This window comes from Macaca mulatta, chromosome 1 (assembly GCF_049350105.2).
Source record: "Macaca mulatta isolate MMU2019108-1 chromosome 1, T2T-MMU8v2.0, whole genome shotgun sequence".
Taxonomy (NCBI): Eukaryota; Metazoa; Chordata; class Mammalia; order Primates; family Cercopithecidae; genus Macaca; species Macaca mulatta.
Window position 1 is genome coordinate 218918743 of NC_133406.1, and position 17311 is coordinate 218936053.

General features: G+C 38.2%; 1 protein-coding gene across 11 annotated transcripts in view; it reads right to left on the bottom strand.

Moving 5' to 3' along the window:
* Positions 1 to 2390: 2390 nt before the first annotated feature.
* The window catches only part of CDC42 (cell division cycle 42), a 41376-nt gene continuing 26455 nt past the window's right edge, over positions 2391 to 17311 (bottom strand). For 6 of the 11 annotated variants that reach the window (XM_015130143.3, XM_077984572.1, XM_077984384.1 and 3 more), the window contains 5 exons: positions 16785 to 16939; positions 13579 to 13651; positions 8767 to 8876; positions 8449 to 8646; positions 2391 to 3920 (listed from right to left, as the gene is read on the bottom strand). In XM_015130143.3, coding sequence (XP_014985629.1) covers positions 3831 to 3920; positions 8449 to 8646; positions 8767 to 8876; positions 13579 to 13651; positions 16785 to 16889 — 576 coding nt within the window. In that variant the 5' untranslated portion in view covers positions 16890 to 16939 and the 3' untranslated portion in view covers positions 2391 to 3830. Of the gene's footprint in view, positions 5400 to 8448; positions 8647 to 8766; positions 8877 to 13578; positions 13652 to 16784; positions 16940 to 17311 lie in introns of those variants that run through there. The other 5 variants (XM_015130151.3, XM_077984744.1, XM_077984699.1 and 2 more) reach the window with 2 other exon arrangements.

Here is a 17311-nt window from a genome sequence, read left to right on the forward strand (position 1 = left end):
TTTTAACTGTTTGAGGCACTTAGAAAAAAGACTCGAAGTAGTAATTAAAAGTATTCATTCTGGTCGGGCACAGTGACTCACACCTGTAATCCCAGGACTTTGGGAGGCCGGCGGGCAGATCACAAGGCCAGGAGATAGAGACCATCGTGGCTAACATGATGAAACCCCGTCTCTACTAAAAATGCAAAAAATTAGCCAGGCATGGTGTCACGCACCTGTAGTCCCAGCTACTGGGGAGGCTGAGGCAGGAGAACGGCACGAACCCAGGGGGCAGAGCTTGCAGTGAGCCAAGATCACGCCACTGCACTCCAGCCTGGGCGACAGATCGAGACTCCGTCTCACTTAAAAAATAAAAATAAAGTATTCCAGCAGCCCTGGAAAGAAAACATGATTGGGCCATGTAATTAAATCTCCATGCTCTGAACTTGGGTGGATACAGAGTAAGACTTACAGAAAACAAGTGTGATATAAAGCCACTTCCCTCCAATAATCATTCAGAGATGCCCTAACCATCAGCCCTTCCTGAAAGATAATGGAGTTGCTACTTCCTAGTGAAATGTTGTCCCTTCCCCCCGCAGTTATATAACAAATTTCTAAATTTGTACCCAGCAGGGACTAAGTTTCAATTCTTCTTGAGCAGGGCCCTTGTATTCTGAGTTTCTTAGCACCCAGCACCAAAATAACCACTAATTAACCTCACAAATGGAAAAAGGAAAATAGTCCAAACCTAACAATGAAGTAAAAGAAGTACCACTATTTTATGCATTCTATGAAGGTAACAATTATGATAGCACAAATTTAGTGACAACTTGTAGGACAAAAGGAGAAAAAGTACTACTACACTAAATGTACACCAATGTTAAGAGGTATCCAGATTACAATACGAAAATGTGAGAAAAATACACCTCAAAATGAAGGAAATATTACAATTGTTCTTTCAAACCACAATCCTTTTCTTCCCCCTTAGAATACACTCCCCTTGTGGCATGAAGTCCTGCTTAAAGAACATCACTTTAACAAACTATAAGACCTATTTCTAAGATGTTCAGTAAAACACTTACAAATAGCAATAATATATTAACATTGTATTAAATGCTGTAAATTCGGACACAAACTAAGCCTGTAAGGACTTTCCTATAACCCTTTCCAGCCTCTAAATCATACTCCCTGGAGAATATCACTCACCTTCTAAGTCATGACTATAAACAAGTTTGTTAAGTCAAACAGAAAACAATATTTAAATGGAAAACCTAAGCTGCATCCATTTGCTACCCAAGTTCTTCTGACATGCAGAAATCAATTTGAAAATATTTAAGAAAACATTAGCTTCAATCAATCCCCTTGTCATCCTTGTTCTTCTGATACATGGGTAATTCACTGACACAACTGTTCGACCTGCTTTATTTCACTTACTAATTTATAAAATAATACACCCATCCAATGACTATTTCTAGAGCCGTATCATGTCAAGCATTGCTTTAGGACAAAGATATAGCAATAGTTAAGGATCTATATGTCCCTGACTACACTAAGGATACATACGTCTCTGCTTTCCAGAGTTATCACATGATCCAGGTATCTCTCCCTAGTATGGTCAACAAGGAATAAATAAGACGCATTTCTTGGTTAGAACTGTTAAAGCTTACATCTGCCTCTTCCTAACCCCTTCTCAACCAACCCAGCTTAATTCTAGCACAGTATGCAAATCATGCCAAACATGACTCCATGCAGAGAACTATCAAAATGACACCACAGTGTATCAACCTTAACTGATTTTAAGGCTTCTTAGTTTCTAAGATTCTCAAGCAGATCAGTATAATGTCCTAAAGGTAAATAAACCTTTCTTGCTACCTAAAGAAAATGTATCCCACATTCAGATTCACAGCACACAATTTGTATTCTGATAGAAGTAGTTTGAGATAACCACCTAGGTGTGCTGGTTCCCAAACTTGGCTACATTTTAGAAAGCCTGGAAAACTTAAAAATCACATTGTTCAAGCTGCACTCCAGTAAGCAGCCAAGTGTGAGAACCAATGATACAGAAAACTTGGGAAATGAGCTGCTTTCCAATGATCTATGGATTAAAGGTACACTAATATTTCCTTCCACCATGAGCAGTGAGCTTCCTGAACACTGCTTCACTAAGAATTATTATGGACCTACTTGGTATTTAAGGGAAGTGTCAAACGTAGGGGAGAAAGCACAAACCTGAACATATAGAGGGCCAAGTATTATCTCAAACTAAATGCCAGAAAATAAAATAAAAATAATAAAGCTTTAAAATTTTATCTCAAAGTTTGTTAGAAATTGATGTTATCAAGAGTCAAGTTCCCACTCCTATGTATCTGAAAAGTAAGAGACGGAGGGAAAATAACAACCCTCAGGCTGGCTTGTGAAGGGTTTTTGTTTGTTTAATACATCTGAAAAGAATGCATATACAAAGAATTGAGACATGAGAAAGCATTGGTTCAACACTAATGAATCTACAAGAATTAGGATTGGGAAGGTGGGAAAGATTACCTCAATATTTTTAAAAATTGGAAACTGCAACCAAAATAAGCTGATAAAATCCCTATTAGCACTTATTAAGAGTCTTTATTAAGACTCTTTCCATGATTTTTATTAAACTAGAGAGCCTCACCTGGCTGCTCTAGGGTTCCTCATATGCAAAACAGAAATAAGGGGATTCCCCTGACTGGTCCCCATGTTGTTAAGTGTTCTCCCCACCCCCACCCTACCCCCAGCTTCTTAATGAAGCAGGCCTCCATCCTCCTAACTTGAGAGGATGTGAATCATTCCACAGATGTCTGTCTTCTAGCACCACCCCTCGTATTTCCTCTACATACCAGGTCTTCAGCTGCATTCTAGGAACACCATATACTACTGAGCTGCAAATCTACGCTAAGCATATAAGACAATGACTGAGAGGGAAAAAAATTTTTTTAATTACAAACTCAATTCATTTGGTGCATTTCAAAGGTGCAATACTTTTCTTCATTTATCAGTGAAAGAAGTTAGAAATCAACTTCCCAAAAAAAACAGTGAATGGCAAACAAATGTCCTTGAAAGTCACAGTCACATATAGTGCGTCCTAGAAAAGAGGAGGGGCAAGACAGGCTCCACCCACTTTCATGAGTTTCATCAAATACTGGATCTACTCAAGGGTGGAGAGAAAAGGCAACTTTCAAAAAGGAGTATGTTATTAAATGAGGCATTTACTATACTCCTTCCTAAGAGCACCAGATGGGGAACATGTTTTCTAAACTAGATCTAGGAAGTGGAATGTGGAATCAATCCGTCCTCCTCCCCTTAAGGGCTATCCACTGGTTAATGAATTAAAAAAACAAGACTAAAAAACAAACCCCACACACACTCCCCCCCAAAAAAGAGGAGGGAAAAAAAAAAAAAAAAAAAAACACTAAGATGTCCCAGATGTCTCCAGAGTGGAACCAGGGAGCAGCTTCAACAATTCCAATTAGTCTGTTACAGTCATCCACAAGCATGCCTTGCTTTTAAACCAAAAAAAAAAAAAAAAACCAAAAAAAAACCCACTACTTTTTTTTTTTTTTTTTTTTTTCAAACAACAAAACAAAAACTAGTACTAATCACTTTTCTGACAATACACAATTACTCAAAATTAACTAGTACTGGGAGGGGAAAGGGGGGACCATACCTATGGGCCTTGTCTCACATGAGTGCATGTGGGTAGGTGCAGGGCATTTGTCATTATTGCAAAAACGAATTTTAATTTTTAATCTTTAGTTTGATTTAAACATTGCTTTTAGTATGATGCCGACACCAGCTGTGCAGAAAGGGCTCTGGAGAGATGTTCATAGCAGCACACACCTGCGGCTCTTCTTCGGTTCTGGAGGCTCCAGGGCAGCCAATATTGCTTCGTCAAATACATTCTTTAGGCCTTTCTGAAAAGGGGTAGAAAGAAAAAATGGGCGGTCTGATTTTCAGTATAATAAAGTTGGAGTTCAAATTTAAACCATTCAAACCCCCAAGAGTTGGCAAAGAAAGAAACATTAAAAACAACCCTGAATCTCAACACAATAATCTCACTTCACCAAGATTTGTCCAAGGCACTGGAAGGACTCAGCAATTCAGGAGCAGAGGAGCAGATATTCATGAGTGAGACAGTGGTCCTTTGAGAAAACTTTGTGCAGACCAATGTATGTCACAAGAAGCAAACAAGCACACGTGTCATTTGCTCATTCAATATGAGTTTTGTAATGTGCTGCTAAAACATTTTACATAAAAACAAGGGAAGCAGCTCTGCATTCAAATGAAACAGCTGGATATGAAACAGGACTGAGAGGACGGGCACGGGTCAGTGGCATCCTTATTCTATGGAAGGCACAGGCAAAGAGAGAGAGATTATGGTAGCTGCAAAGATAGTCACTTTGAACTCCCTTTATCCCACCAGTTAAGAGTCAAGGAGATTCAAGGGAGCAAAAATGTGGGTACCTGATACATACGTAAAATTAGAGCCAGTCAGTGCAACAGGAATAAAGCTTCATCAGGCATTTATACAAACAGTTGTATATTTTTAATTTCAAAATTTGAAGGTAACCACAATTGTATATTTCCCTCACAATAAAATCAGAAGCAGGAAAATATAAAGGTGGCAGCTTTACATCTCAACATTAACAAACTGTAAGTCAACTGTTTAAATGGATGCTATTCTTAAAAGATAACGTAACAAATGAACTCATAAAGCAGTAGCAGATACATCAATATCTTCCCCACCCCAGACTGACAAATACTCCACTACAGCACAGACAGCCAAAGCAACAGCAACACAAAGTTTCACTGCACAAAGGAAAACCAGAAAAGAATCCTCCCTTCCCCGTTACACTCTACTAGAAGGTCACCCCTTTTCCATAAGGTTTGTCATGCAATTACAATTAACAATTGATCATAAGAGTAAAATGATGTTTGTGTTACTTTCTCCATCTAGAACTAAGATCTAGAAGTGTTAAAACTCTTGTTATTTTCTCCAAGAGGACACTCTTAATGCCAGACCAAGTTCCCTTTTGCAATGGTAATCCAAACCAAAAAGCTCTGAGCATCAGGCAACTCAAGCAGCAGAAAGTTAAAACAAGTCCAACTTGACTACTGATCACAAAAAATTTCTATAAGATATTGCATTCTTGATCAAAAACTAATACAGAGGTTGCTCTAAGGTGGTGAGTAAAAAGACGCAGAGGCTTTCAAACAGGATGGTTTTATTCCTTTGTTTTTAAACGATCTTTCTACAGTAGTGGGACAGGAAGCAGCAGCAAAGAAGGGAAGGAGAAAACAGTTTAGAATATACAGCACTTCCTTTTGGGTTGAGTTTCCGGAGGCTCGAGGGCAGCTAGGATAGCCTCATCAAACACATTCTTCAGACCTCTCTACAAGACAGAGGGGAGGAGAGAGAATAGCAGCCAGGTTAGAGGATTAGAAAGACTAGCAGGTACAACAGCAGTCCGGATTAAATGAGCTGAATTCACAGAAGCAATGTGCCTTAAGAAAAATGCTAGAATGTTGATCTTAAGCCCATTATTGGGAGAGCAGACAACTGACCAAAAACTTCGACTCAAGCAAGGTTAACTGAGCAGGAAAGCAATTTTTATTAAAATGCAATATGTTGACTTCTAACACATTTTGGAAATAAATCTATTACACTTTCAGGCTTATGTGAATTCAGCCCCTGAATAACTGAAGGACACAAATAGCAGACTAACAGGCATGCTACCTGTTTCTAGGTTCAATGACATATCTGAATGGGATTAATCAAGATTTCAGAGTAAACTGGTTTTCCAGAACAGAAAGGTTCAGACATTTAAAAAGTGTTAATTGTGCAACAGTACCAACTAGAACAGACTCTAGAAACAGCATACACTTCAGTTATTCAGCAATGTTATCAGAGCAAGTAACCACCACCCAAGTCATAAGAAAACAAAGAATGGGATCCTAGAATGAGTTTTAGCAAGCAGTCCAGTGCTTTAAGATGTCTGCATGGGTATCAGAGCATAAAGCATGGAGTGAAAACAAAGAATATTCTCAGATCTTATGGGATTAAGATACAGAAATACACTTACACCTCAGCCAGAAACTCCAACATGACAGTGTGACTCAGCAGTGGTGGTACTTAGGACCCAGGTCTACAGACTCACCTAAACTCACCTAAATCTGAAGCCACAAGTTTACCACCCAAGGTTGTTTCACATGTTCTTTAGTTTGATCAGTTTGATCCCAAGTAAGTATGTCCTAGAAGTCCCAGAACACAGCTCCAACTGTAAGTGCCAACCCCAGACCACCCCAAGTGTGCCCACCTCCACCCCGTCCCCATCCATGACATCCCACAAGACTGATACCCACACATCACGTTAGATACAAAATAAATCAAAAACAGCAGTAAATTCTTTAAAAGCAGCAAAAGTTAAAAAGCTTTCTTCTTTCTACATCATTTACAAAGTAGAAATGCCATATAAAAACTTAAATTCCTCTGCAATTCTTTCTACACATCTAGGAACCAACTCTGGCAGTCAAATATAAAAGGAAGGAAGGAGTACAGAAAGGGAAATATACTTTATAAGAAAAAAAAAAAAAGAGGAGGAGGACCATTAGAAACTGGAGTGTATCCCTTAACAAGAAGGAATTCCTTTCTTGCTTACAGTGGACAAAGATCAACAAATGCTCTATGAAACAAAACTAATCTTTGCTTGACCACCATCTGTTTATATTACGATTTTAGTTTTAGAGGAATCAACAAACAGAATCTGTAAACCTAAAAGTTCTAGCTCCCAAACACAACCACAGACCCCATTTTCTAACTTCCCCTCTTTTGACTTCTCCATACTTCAAACTCTGGTAAGAAAAATGTACCTGCTAAGACCTTTTAAACTTCATACTCTCTACAAACTGATTTACTGTATACACCTGCTGATACTGTAAAAATCTTACATTAAAAGCATCCAATTATCTAAAGCATCACGAGTAACCTAAAAGTGAATCCACAGGGCCTATGTGTCTTCCCTCAAAGCAACCCATATCTAGAGAACAGAGGTATGCATCAGAAGCACACAGAATGAGTGTCTAACATGGACATCAGTGTTTCACACATGACCTTCCCTGTCTCCCCCAATATACACACACAGGCATACTTTTCTGGGAATGTTACTAAAACACAGAGAGAAGCACCAGGCATTTTTTTAAACTCTCAAAACAGCGCTGTGCATGGGAAGATATAAAATCTTCTAAACTTCTAAATAACTGCTTTTATAATAGCACTAAACTGCCTTAAAAAACTAGGATTAGAAGATTACGTTTAAATCATCTGATATTAGGCCTCGAAGTTATTCTGGGAATATCCCAGTTAAGCATAAATGTTTTATCTTTAAATATCCAACCAAGTACTAAACTGATTATTAAATTATGCACTAGGCCCTATAAACTAAATACCTAGTACATATGTAATAAGTAATCATATATGCCATTTACCCTAGTATACGTGTAGTTAAGAATCCAAGTGTTTTTTAGAAACACAATAAAAATGAACAATTACCTGAAAACGTAACCATAAATATAATGAGTTTAATATAATTATTAGAAATCTCCACCCTTCAATCTTGCCCTATTAGGCATATCTGCTCACCGTTCAAAGTTCAAAGCACCAGTACCAGTAGAACGTAAGACTTTTGTGCTAATTATTTCCATAATTTTTTCCTTTGCCTCCAGAACAGTACTCAAAGGATGGAATCAGCGATATCATGAAGGTGAAAAAGTTTAAACCATACACATCAGTTACAAGTCCCTTCCAAATACCCTAACACTGCTCCCTATCTTCAAAATCTGAGTTTCCCATCAAACTACAAAAGGAGTTCCAATTAAATCACTCAAAAATGGTCAGAATGCATGAGGAAGGAATACTTCCAAAAACCTAGGAATAGAGACACTATATAAAGCATGCTTGAGAACTGTGGCAGAAACAGCCATGGCTGCCTTCTTTGACATGAAAGTCTCAATTATTATGACTAATTCCCTATCCTGGTTGAACTGCCCAAGAAACAGTATAGTATCAATTGTCTGAATTGGCAAGAAAAGATCAGACATATTTAGATGAAAATGTAAGTGTCTAGAAAAAAAAAATCATTCATATCCACTCTTGCAAGTCTGTGCTTATCTGAACCTTTCCTGTAAGGTTTTTGTTTTCACACAACCATGACCACTACAAATCATTCAGTACAACACGAGACCTTACCAACACAAGGAGTTTAGGAACTAATAATGTTCTCCAAAAAACGCAGAGGCCTCCAACAAAAGAATATACAATATGAAGCTGTTCATATTCTTGCTGGGCATCTTTGAGCACTGCTGATCACTGTTAAACTCCTATATCCTAATGCTCTAATAAATGACTTGACCATAAATATGCAAGGGGTTTCATGTCATCCTTACCTGTGTAAGTGCAGAACACTCCACATACTTGACAGCCTTCAGGTCACGGGCCAGCTTTTCAGCAGTCTCTGGAGTGATAGGCTTCTGTTTGTTCTTGGCAAGTTTCTCAATAGTGGAGGGGTCATCTCTGAGATCAATTTGAGTCCCAACAAGCAAGAAAGGAGTCTTTGGACAGTGGTGAGTTATCTCAGGCACCCACTACAAAAAGGTATTTTAAAATACACCTTTGTTATTCAACAAGCCTCTAATGCTATTTATAACAGGTCAGTAGAAATTCTGAGATGACCTTCTTAGGGCAAGAATACCTGATCAGCTTACCTTTTCTTTCACATTTTCAAATGAAGATGGAGAGACCACTGAAAAACAGACTAGAAATACATCTGTCTGTGGATAACTCAGCGGTCGTAATCTGTCATAATCCTCTTGCCCTAGAAAAAGGAAAAATATTGGAGAGAATTCAGCAACTGAATCTTGATGTCCTCAAAGCGTTACAAGTATGCTAGTCATTACTCAAAAAGCAACTTACTTATCTAATAAAATGTATGGCTTTGTAATATAATATGTAGGCAATATTCTCAATCAGCTAATTCTACAAACTTTAAGCACTCAGAACAGCAATGAATTTACTATTATGTTATTTGCTTTTACTACTAGTTTGTGGTGTTCAATCTTGGGGTCCATTAGAAACCCAGTAATAAATGTAATAATAAACTCTTGCTACAGAAATAGTTAAAAATCAATCCTTGTAATCCCAGCACTCTGGGAGGCCAAGACAGGCTGATCACCCTAGGTCAGGAGTTCGAGACCAGCCTGGCCAACAGGGTGAAGCCCCATCTCTACTAAAAATATAAAAGTTAGCTGGGTGTGATGGTGCACGTCTGTAATCCCAGCTACTTGGGAGGCTGAGGCAGAAGAATTGCGTGAATCCAGAAGGCGGAGGTTGCAGTGAGCCAAGATGGCGTCACGGTACTCCAGTCTGGGCAACAGAGCGAGACTCCATCTCAGATACGGTAAAGAAACAATTACAGTGAAATCATCTAAATTTCACTGTGTCATCTCAGTGAAACTCAGATGACAAAACCCACTGCCCATCGTGACCAGAAACACAGGTTCACATATTTAGTTAATGTGTGTATGTAAGACCAGTATCTGAAACTGATAAAGCCTAGAAAAAAAATTTACCAAGAATTTAGCAAGAATTAATGGATACTCAAAACAATAAAAATACTTAGAATTAACTTAATCAGAGGCAAAAGACTTGGACAACAAAAATTTCAAAACTGCTGAAAGAAATTAAAGAAGACAAATAAATGGAAACATATCCCACGTTCATGAATTGGAAGACTTAATATTGTTGACATGTCAACATTATCCAAAGCAACCTACAGATTCAATGCAATCCCTATCAAAATCCCAGCAAGGGATCCCAAATAGCCAAAATAATCTTGAAAAAGAAGAATAAAGCTGAAGGACTCCCACATCCTGATCTCAAAACTTAGTACAAGGCTACAATAATCAAAACAGTGTGGTATTGGCATAGGGCAATATATAAGACAGTGGAATAGACTAGAGAACCCAGAAATAAACCCTTACATATATGGGCAAATAATTTTTTTTTTTCTTTTTTAGACAGAGTCTCACTCTCTCTTATCACCCATGCTGGAGTGCAGTGGCACAATCTCGGCTCACTGCAACCTCCGCCTCCCCAGTTCAAGAGATTCTCCTGTCTCTGCCTCCTGAGTAGCTGGGACTACAGGCACACACCACCACGCCAGGCCAATTTTTGTATTCTTAGTAGAGATGGGGTTTCACCATGTTGGCCAGGCTGGTCTTAAACTTCTGACCTCAGGTGATCTGCCTACCTCTGCCTCCCAAAGTGCTAGGATTACAGGTGTGAGCCACCACGCCTAGCCTAGGTCAAATAATTTTTGATAAGGGTGCCAAGACCATTCAGTGGTAAAAGGACTCTGATGGTGACATATTCACATGCAAATGACATATTCACATGCAAATGACATATTCACATGCAAAAGACAAAGATGGAATCTTACCTAACACTATATATAAAAATTAACTCAAAATGGATAAAAGGTCTAAATGTTAGACCTAAAACTTTAAAACTCCCAGAAAACAGAGGGCAAAAGATTCAGGTGGACTTGGCAATAATTTGTTTGGATATCACACCAAACCAACCAAAAAATAGAAAAACTTCGTGAAATTGTAAAAATTTTACACATCAGAAGATAGTATCAACAGAATAAAAACGCAACCCACAAAACAGGAAAAAATATTTGCAAATCGTATATGTGATAGGAGATTAATACCTGGAATCTACAGAGAACTCCTAAAACTTAACCAAAAAAAAAAAAAAAAAAAATCCCAATTCAAAAATGGGCAAAGAATTTGATTAAACAGACCTTTCTCCAAAGAAGATATATGGCCATAAGACGTTCAACATCACTAATCATTAAGGAAATGCAAATCAAAACCACAAATAGATACCACCTCACACTAATTAGGATGGCTACAAAAAAAAAAAAAAAAAAAAAAAAAACAGAAAATAAGTATCAAAGAGAAGAATGTGACTATATCAAGCCCCCACATACTGTTGGTAGGAATATAAAATAGGACAGCCAGTGTGGAAAACAATATAGAGGTTCCTCAAAAAAATTAAAAACAGAATTACCACATGATCCAACAATTCCACTTCTGGGTATATACCCCTAAAGAACTGCAAGTAGGGTCTCAACAAGGTATTTGTATATCTCAACAAGGTATTTGTATACCCATGTTGATAGCAACATTATTCAAAAGAGCTCAGACAAGGAAGCAATTCATAGCACCAGTATTAAAACTGGAACCCAAACATCCATCAACTTGTTAATGGATAAACAAAATTGTGATATATTCATAGAACAGAGTATCACTCAGCAATCAAAAGAAACAACTACCAATACACACAACATGGACAACTCTCACAAACATTATGCTAAGTAAAAACAGTCAAACACAAAAGACTACATATTGTATGGTTCCATTTATATGAAACCCTAGAAAAGCAAAACAGTGGAAACAAAGAAAGCAGATCAGTGGTTGCCCGGAACCAGGTCAAGGGACAGGGATGACGGCAAAAGGGAACCCAGAAATAAACACTCACATATATGGTCAAATAATTTTTGATAAGGGTGCCAAGACCATTCAATGGTAAAAGGACTCACCACGGAAAATTTGAGGGGTGATAAAAATGTTACACATGTTATTATGGTACAGGGTCAGCAAAATGCATCACACCAAACACTTAAAACGATTTTTTTTCTTTTTTTTTTAAAGACGGAGTCTCACTCTGTCACCCAGGCTGGAGGGCAGTGGCAGAATCTCGGCTCACTGCAACCTCCGCCCCCTGGGTTCAAGCAATTCTCCTGTCTCAGCTTCCCAAGTAGCTGGGACTTAACAGGCATACACCACTACATTCGGCTAATTTTTGTATTTTTAGTAGAGATGGGGTTTCACCATACTGGCCAGGCTGGTCTCAAACTCCTGACCTCAGGTGAACTGCCTGTCTCAGCCTCCCAAAGTGCTGTGATTACAGGTGTCAGCTACCATACTTGGCCTTAAATTGATTTTTATTGTGCTACACATCAATAAAGCTTTAAAAAGTACTCGCCAGAAAATGTAAAGGCTTACAAAAAATAAACTCTGAAATCTGAAAATATTAATTTTCAACCACAAGTAGCCATAAATTATATTTTCTCACCAGGCGTGGTGATTCACACCTGTAATCCCAGCACTTTGGGAGACTGAGGAGGGCGGATCACCTGAGGTCAGAAGTTCGAGACCAGCCTGACCAACATGGAGAAACCCCATCTCTCCTAAAATACAAAAAAATTAGCCGGGTGTGGTGGCGCACGCCTGTAATCCCAGCTACTCCGGAGGGTGAGGCAGAAGAATCACAGGAGGTTGAGGATGCGGTGAGCCGAGATTACACCACTGCACTCCAGCCTGGGCAACAAGAGCAAAACTCGGTCTCAACAACAACAACAAAAATCTTTTCTCTGTGCCTTTGGACACAAATGAACACAGAAGAAAATTCCTCATTTATCAAGAGATTATGGGTCACTGTTTTCTCTATTTTCCAAGTTTAATATACAATTACTTTTATAATTTTAATGTATTAAAATTTTCTCTAAACTTTATTGTCTCTCCATTTCATGTTCTCAATTAAATCCAAATAGTTCCTCATGGTACACAGTACAACAGATTCCATGAGAGCAACAAATTAGCTTGGAAACAGTAACAAAGAGTAACTCAAACAAAGCAGAAAGTTTAGAATTCCTACATTCTAAAGATATTCTAAAGGACATCTTTCTGAGACTTTCCTCTGGCTAACTAAGCTGATAATAAGACGGCACATAGAGAAAAGTCAGAAATTAAGATGTGCAGCCATTCTTGAAAACAAGAAATAGCACTGAGGAATTAGGTACATTTGAGGAAGTAAGTAATTTGTTCTTACAATTTGGATAGTTGACAAATGTCAATACTGTGAGCAAGTAACAGTTCACTCTCAAATTATTTTCAGATACAGTTTAAAATAAATAAGCTATCGTAAGAAACTAAACATGTTATTAGACACATAAATTGAATACGCCTTCAGATATCAGAGAGTGATAATAATAAATACTATAAATGGCTTATGACCTTACAACCTTAGGCATATTTAGGAAACTCTAGGCTTTAAAACGGAGCAGGTAGGGGTGAAGGGAGAGAATCAGTGGGCATGATTCCTATGAATTCATTCCCTTAGTCCCTCCCCAACCACTAATACAGTCCCCAATTCTCTGCAAGGTGCACACATCTGGATTTTAGTTCAGTTTGAGCTTGTATAATGCACTGTAGTCTCACTCTACTTCATCTACTACACTGTTCACCCAGGGTACTCCAAACTCCTATTTGCCAATCCAGGTCTGGGACTGCTCCTTGGTCAAGCATCAACGATCATTATATTCAATCCTGCTAACTAATAACAAAAGGCAAGTACTCTGCTCATGTGCTAGTTTCTCAAAATATCCACAAGAGACAAACAACTAGCAACTGTTAAAAATCAAAACAGTATAAAAGACATTAAGTTTTCACCTGCAGTATCAAAAAGTCCAAGAGTATATGGTTCTCCACCAATCATAACTGTGACTGCATAGTTGTCAAAAACCTAAAAACAAAAAAAATACAACACTGTTAGTGTGCAAGGAGAGAGCTAAAATGGGACAGAACAACTCTTAAGCTAAGGCAGTGTTTCCTTGCTAAGACTTAATCGTCCCTTAGTTCATTCATCATCCTTATATAACCAATCTTGCCAACCAAGTACCTTGTGTGAGCTAAATGGTTCCTGGAAAAAGACAAAGGATGTGTTCTGAGATTTCTGCTCTACCACAGCAGCCTGGATAAAGAGCCAGAGAAGGCTTAGAGGTGTCACAGGAGCAGAGTCCTCTAGCTACACAAAATGAACCTGTTCAAGTCTGAAACTTTTGAGACAGTGGTCTACCTCAACATTCAATCTGATTCCTAAGAAATTATTTCTTCATAGACCATTTTCTTTTCATCTAGAAATAAAATCTCCTAGATCCATGACCTTTCTTCCTTTCAGAGTCCTAGAAAAGATAAGCCTTGTTACAAACAAGCCCATTTGAGAGAAATAACGGTTCCCTCAAAGTACTCAAAGTGTCCAAGAAAAGGCTGACAGATTATTTGCTGGGATTTTTTTTTTTTTTTTTTTTTTTTTGAGACAGAGTCTCCCAGGCTGGAGTGCAATGGCATGGTCTCAGCTCACTGCAACCTGCCTCCCGGGATCAAGCGATTCTCCACCTCAGCCTCCTGAGTAGCTGGGACTACAGGTGCATGCCACCACACCCAGTTAATTTTTGTATTTTTAGAGAAAATTTTAGAGACGGGGTTTCACTATGTTGGCCAGGCTGGTCTCAAATTCCTGACCTCATGATCTGCCTGCCTCAGCCTCCCAAAGTCCTGGCATTACAGGTGTGAGCCACTGCGACTGGCCAGCTGGGAATTTTGTGAGTAAAATTCATGTTATTGGGCACAAACTGCATGATGTGAGACATCTTCTGTAACAAGATGCTTAATATGTAAATAGACCATAAAACCCTTATCAAATTCAGTACAGCATATACTAATATTGGTTGTACTAAGTTATGTGTGAAAATGGGAGGTTTAACAATGCTAAATGGGAAAAGACCCAACACAAATTCTGGAGTCTTTAGAATTAATTTACAATAGAAAAGCAATGCTTTCATATACAACTATAATCTGTCAATTTACAATAAAAATTTAAAAATTAAATGATATATATAAAAAGAAAAGCAAAGCTTTCCAACTAGGAGAAGAATGCCACATTTTAAGACCAGCCCTACTTAACCTTTGGGTACCTACTCTGATTTTCTGATTTATGTTTTAACAGACTGCTCAAGAGCTTATTTAAATGTAAAGAAGAAGAGAAGCAAGGGCCTGAGGGAGATGACAAAGGAAAGTTCGTTCTTAAAAACAAGAACAAAGAAATCGAATGAATGTGATTAAGCTCTCAAACCAAACACATAACTTTCTTAAATCGCACTTAAGAGACTCAAAAACAACCCTCCTTTACTGGATTGTTCATATCCAAAACCAGACTAAGAATCAGAAAAGCTGGCTTCCATTCCAAAGTCTACTTTCCCTAGTGTAATTACACTAAGTAATTAAAGTCAGACTTCTAAGTCTCATCCCTAAATTGGGCCTGAGTACTCTCATCCATAAGCGATGGATAAGACAGTATGTATTGTCCCATTCAACTCTGAATTTCTATTACTCTAGAAACGGCAAGCTCCAATTTATAGATGGGAACTAAAATGCATTTTACACCAAATCCATTTCCATACTAACTTCAACAGGTACCATGAGAACATTATTTGTGCCTCATGGTCCATTCATTTACCTAAATCGGCTCATTTAAAATTTTATTCTACTACTCTTCCTTCCACCCTATCACTTTTCCAGAGATGTACACACAAACATACATATAAAAAACCCACAAGCCCACTTAAAATACAACACCAGAAGATCAAAGTCATAAAAGACTCAGAAATTATGTTTACAAGTTAAACAACTTCAATGGAAACTAAAACAGAAAAACTCTGATAGCTGTCCTCACTCTGAAACAAGATTCATATACCTCTAAACGTCCCCTGTAAGTCCACTGAACCTCACAACATCTTCCATTTATCTTGTCTCCAAATGGGCCAATTCAAAATATCAATGTGATTTTAGTGTTTAATAATACCTTCAAATTCTCCCCCCTTCAAAATAAACAACTTTACTTATTTTTGAGACAGCGTCTCACTACCTTTCACAAATGAGTGTTACTCTAACTCTTGTCTCTCTCTCTCTCACTTCAATATCTTTGTTATTCCCACCTTCCTTCTCCCATTCCAAAGAGCTGATTTAAAAAACAGCTGTGGGGTCGGGCATGGTGGTTCACGCCTGTAATCCCAGCACTCTGGGAGGTCGAGGCGGGTGGATCATTTGAGGTCAGGAGTTCGAGACCAGCCTGGCCAACATGGTGAAACCCTGTTTCTACTAAAAATACAAAAATTAGCTGGGCGTGGTGGCGGGCACCTGTAATCCCAGCTACTCAGAAGGCTGAGGCAGGAGAATTGCCTGAACCCAGGAAGCGGAGGGTGCAGCAAGCCGAGATCGCACTACTGCACTCCAGATAGAAGGGGCGATAGAGACTCCGTCTCCAAAAAAAAAAAAAAAAAGGTTGTGGGGGGTGACCCCCAAAGGTTTCTGTTGGTATTCTCATAACATAACAGGTCTTCTCTTCTCTGCCCCTAACAACCAGTTTGGAGCTCCATTACTGCTAAGAGAATAGTTCCACAAGAAAAGTGGAGACACATACAACTTTCTCTCAAGTTACAGGACCCCAAATGGTATCCCAGGAGACCTCCAAGTACTGTTCAATAACTGGCCAAAATATCCAAAAAAAAAAGTCACCTCATTCCAAGATGTAGGGCATACTTCACCAAATTGAGATCACCACTCGTTAGAATCTTGTCTACTGGAGTTTTGCCTCCCAGCACTTCTTGTAAACCCTTGTGTCACCCCTTCTGACTTTCCACTGATTTTTCAGCTGTTTAATTTTAAAGTGTATATAATTTACCCATGAGAAGTCAAGATCTTTAAAAACAGGAAACAAAGGCAGAAAACAGAAAAAAATTCAGTACACACAGAGAAAGAATTTTCAAAAGGGTATCAAATTTTACATTTTACTAACAGAAAGAAGCCTTTATACTTACAGTTGGTACATATTCCGATGGAAATTTGTTTGTTGTGTAGGATATCAGGAGACATGTTTTACCAACAGCACCATCGCCCACAACAACACACTTAATTGTCTGCATTGCTGAAATAGTTTTGTATCCACTTTAAATATTTCAAATCTGATGTTGACCTGCAAAAAGATTAAAGACATGTTTGTTTATGCTTATATATGTATTTTTTTTTCCTCACTTAGCAACAGGTTAAGGCACTCAGAGCAAGAAAAGAACTAGCACAATTATTATGGCTAAAAGAACCCAATAAGAGAAACAATGACTTGCTATAAGTTACAATAACAAATAAGGTTCATTTCTAAGTTTCTGATCCCTGGCTGTTTCAACTTCTTAAGTGTTATTTCAGAAGGTCCCAACTGGTGTGATAAACAGCAAATTTATTTTTATAATGAAAAAGAAGAGACTGTATCAGAGAAAATTCCACATACTGTACTAAATATTATTTTGTGAAAGCTTTTCTTCGGTTACACGTGCACACACACCTGTATGTA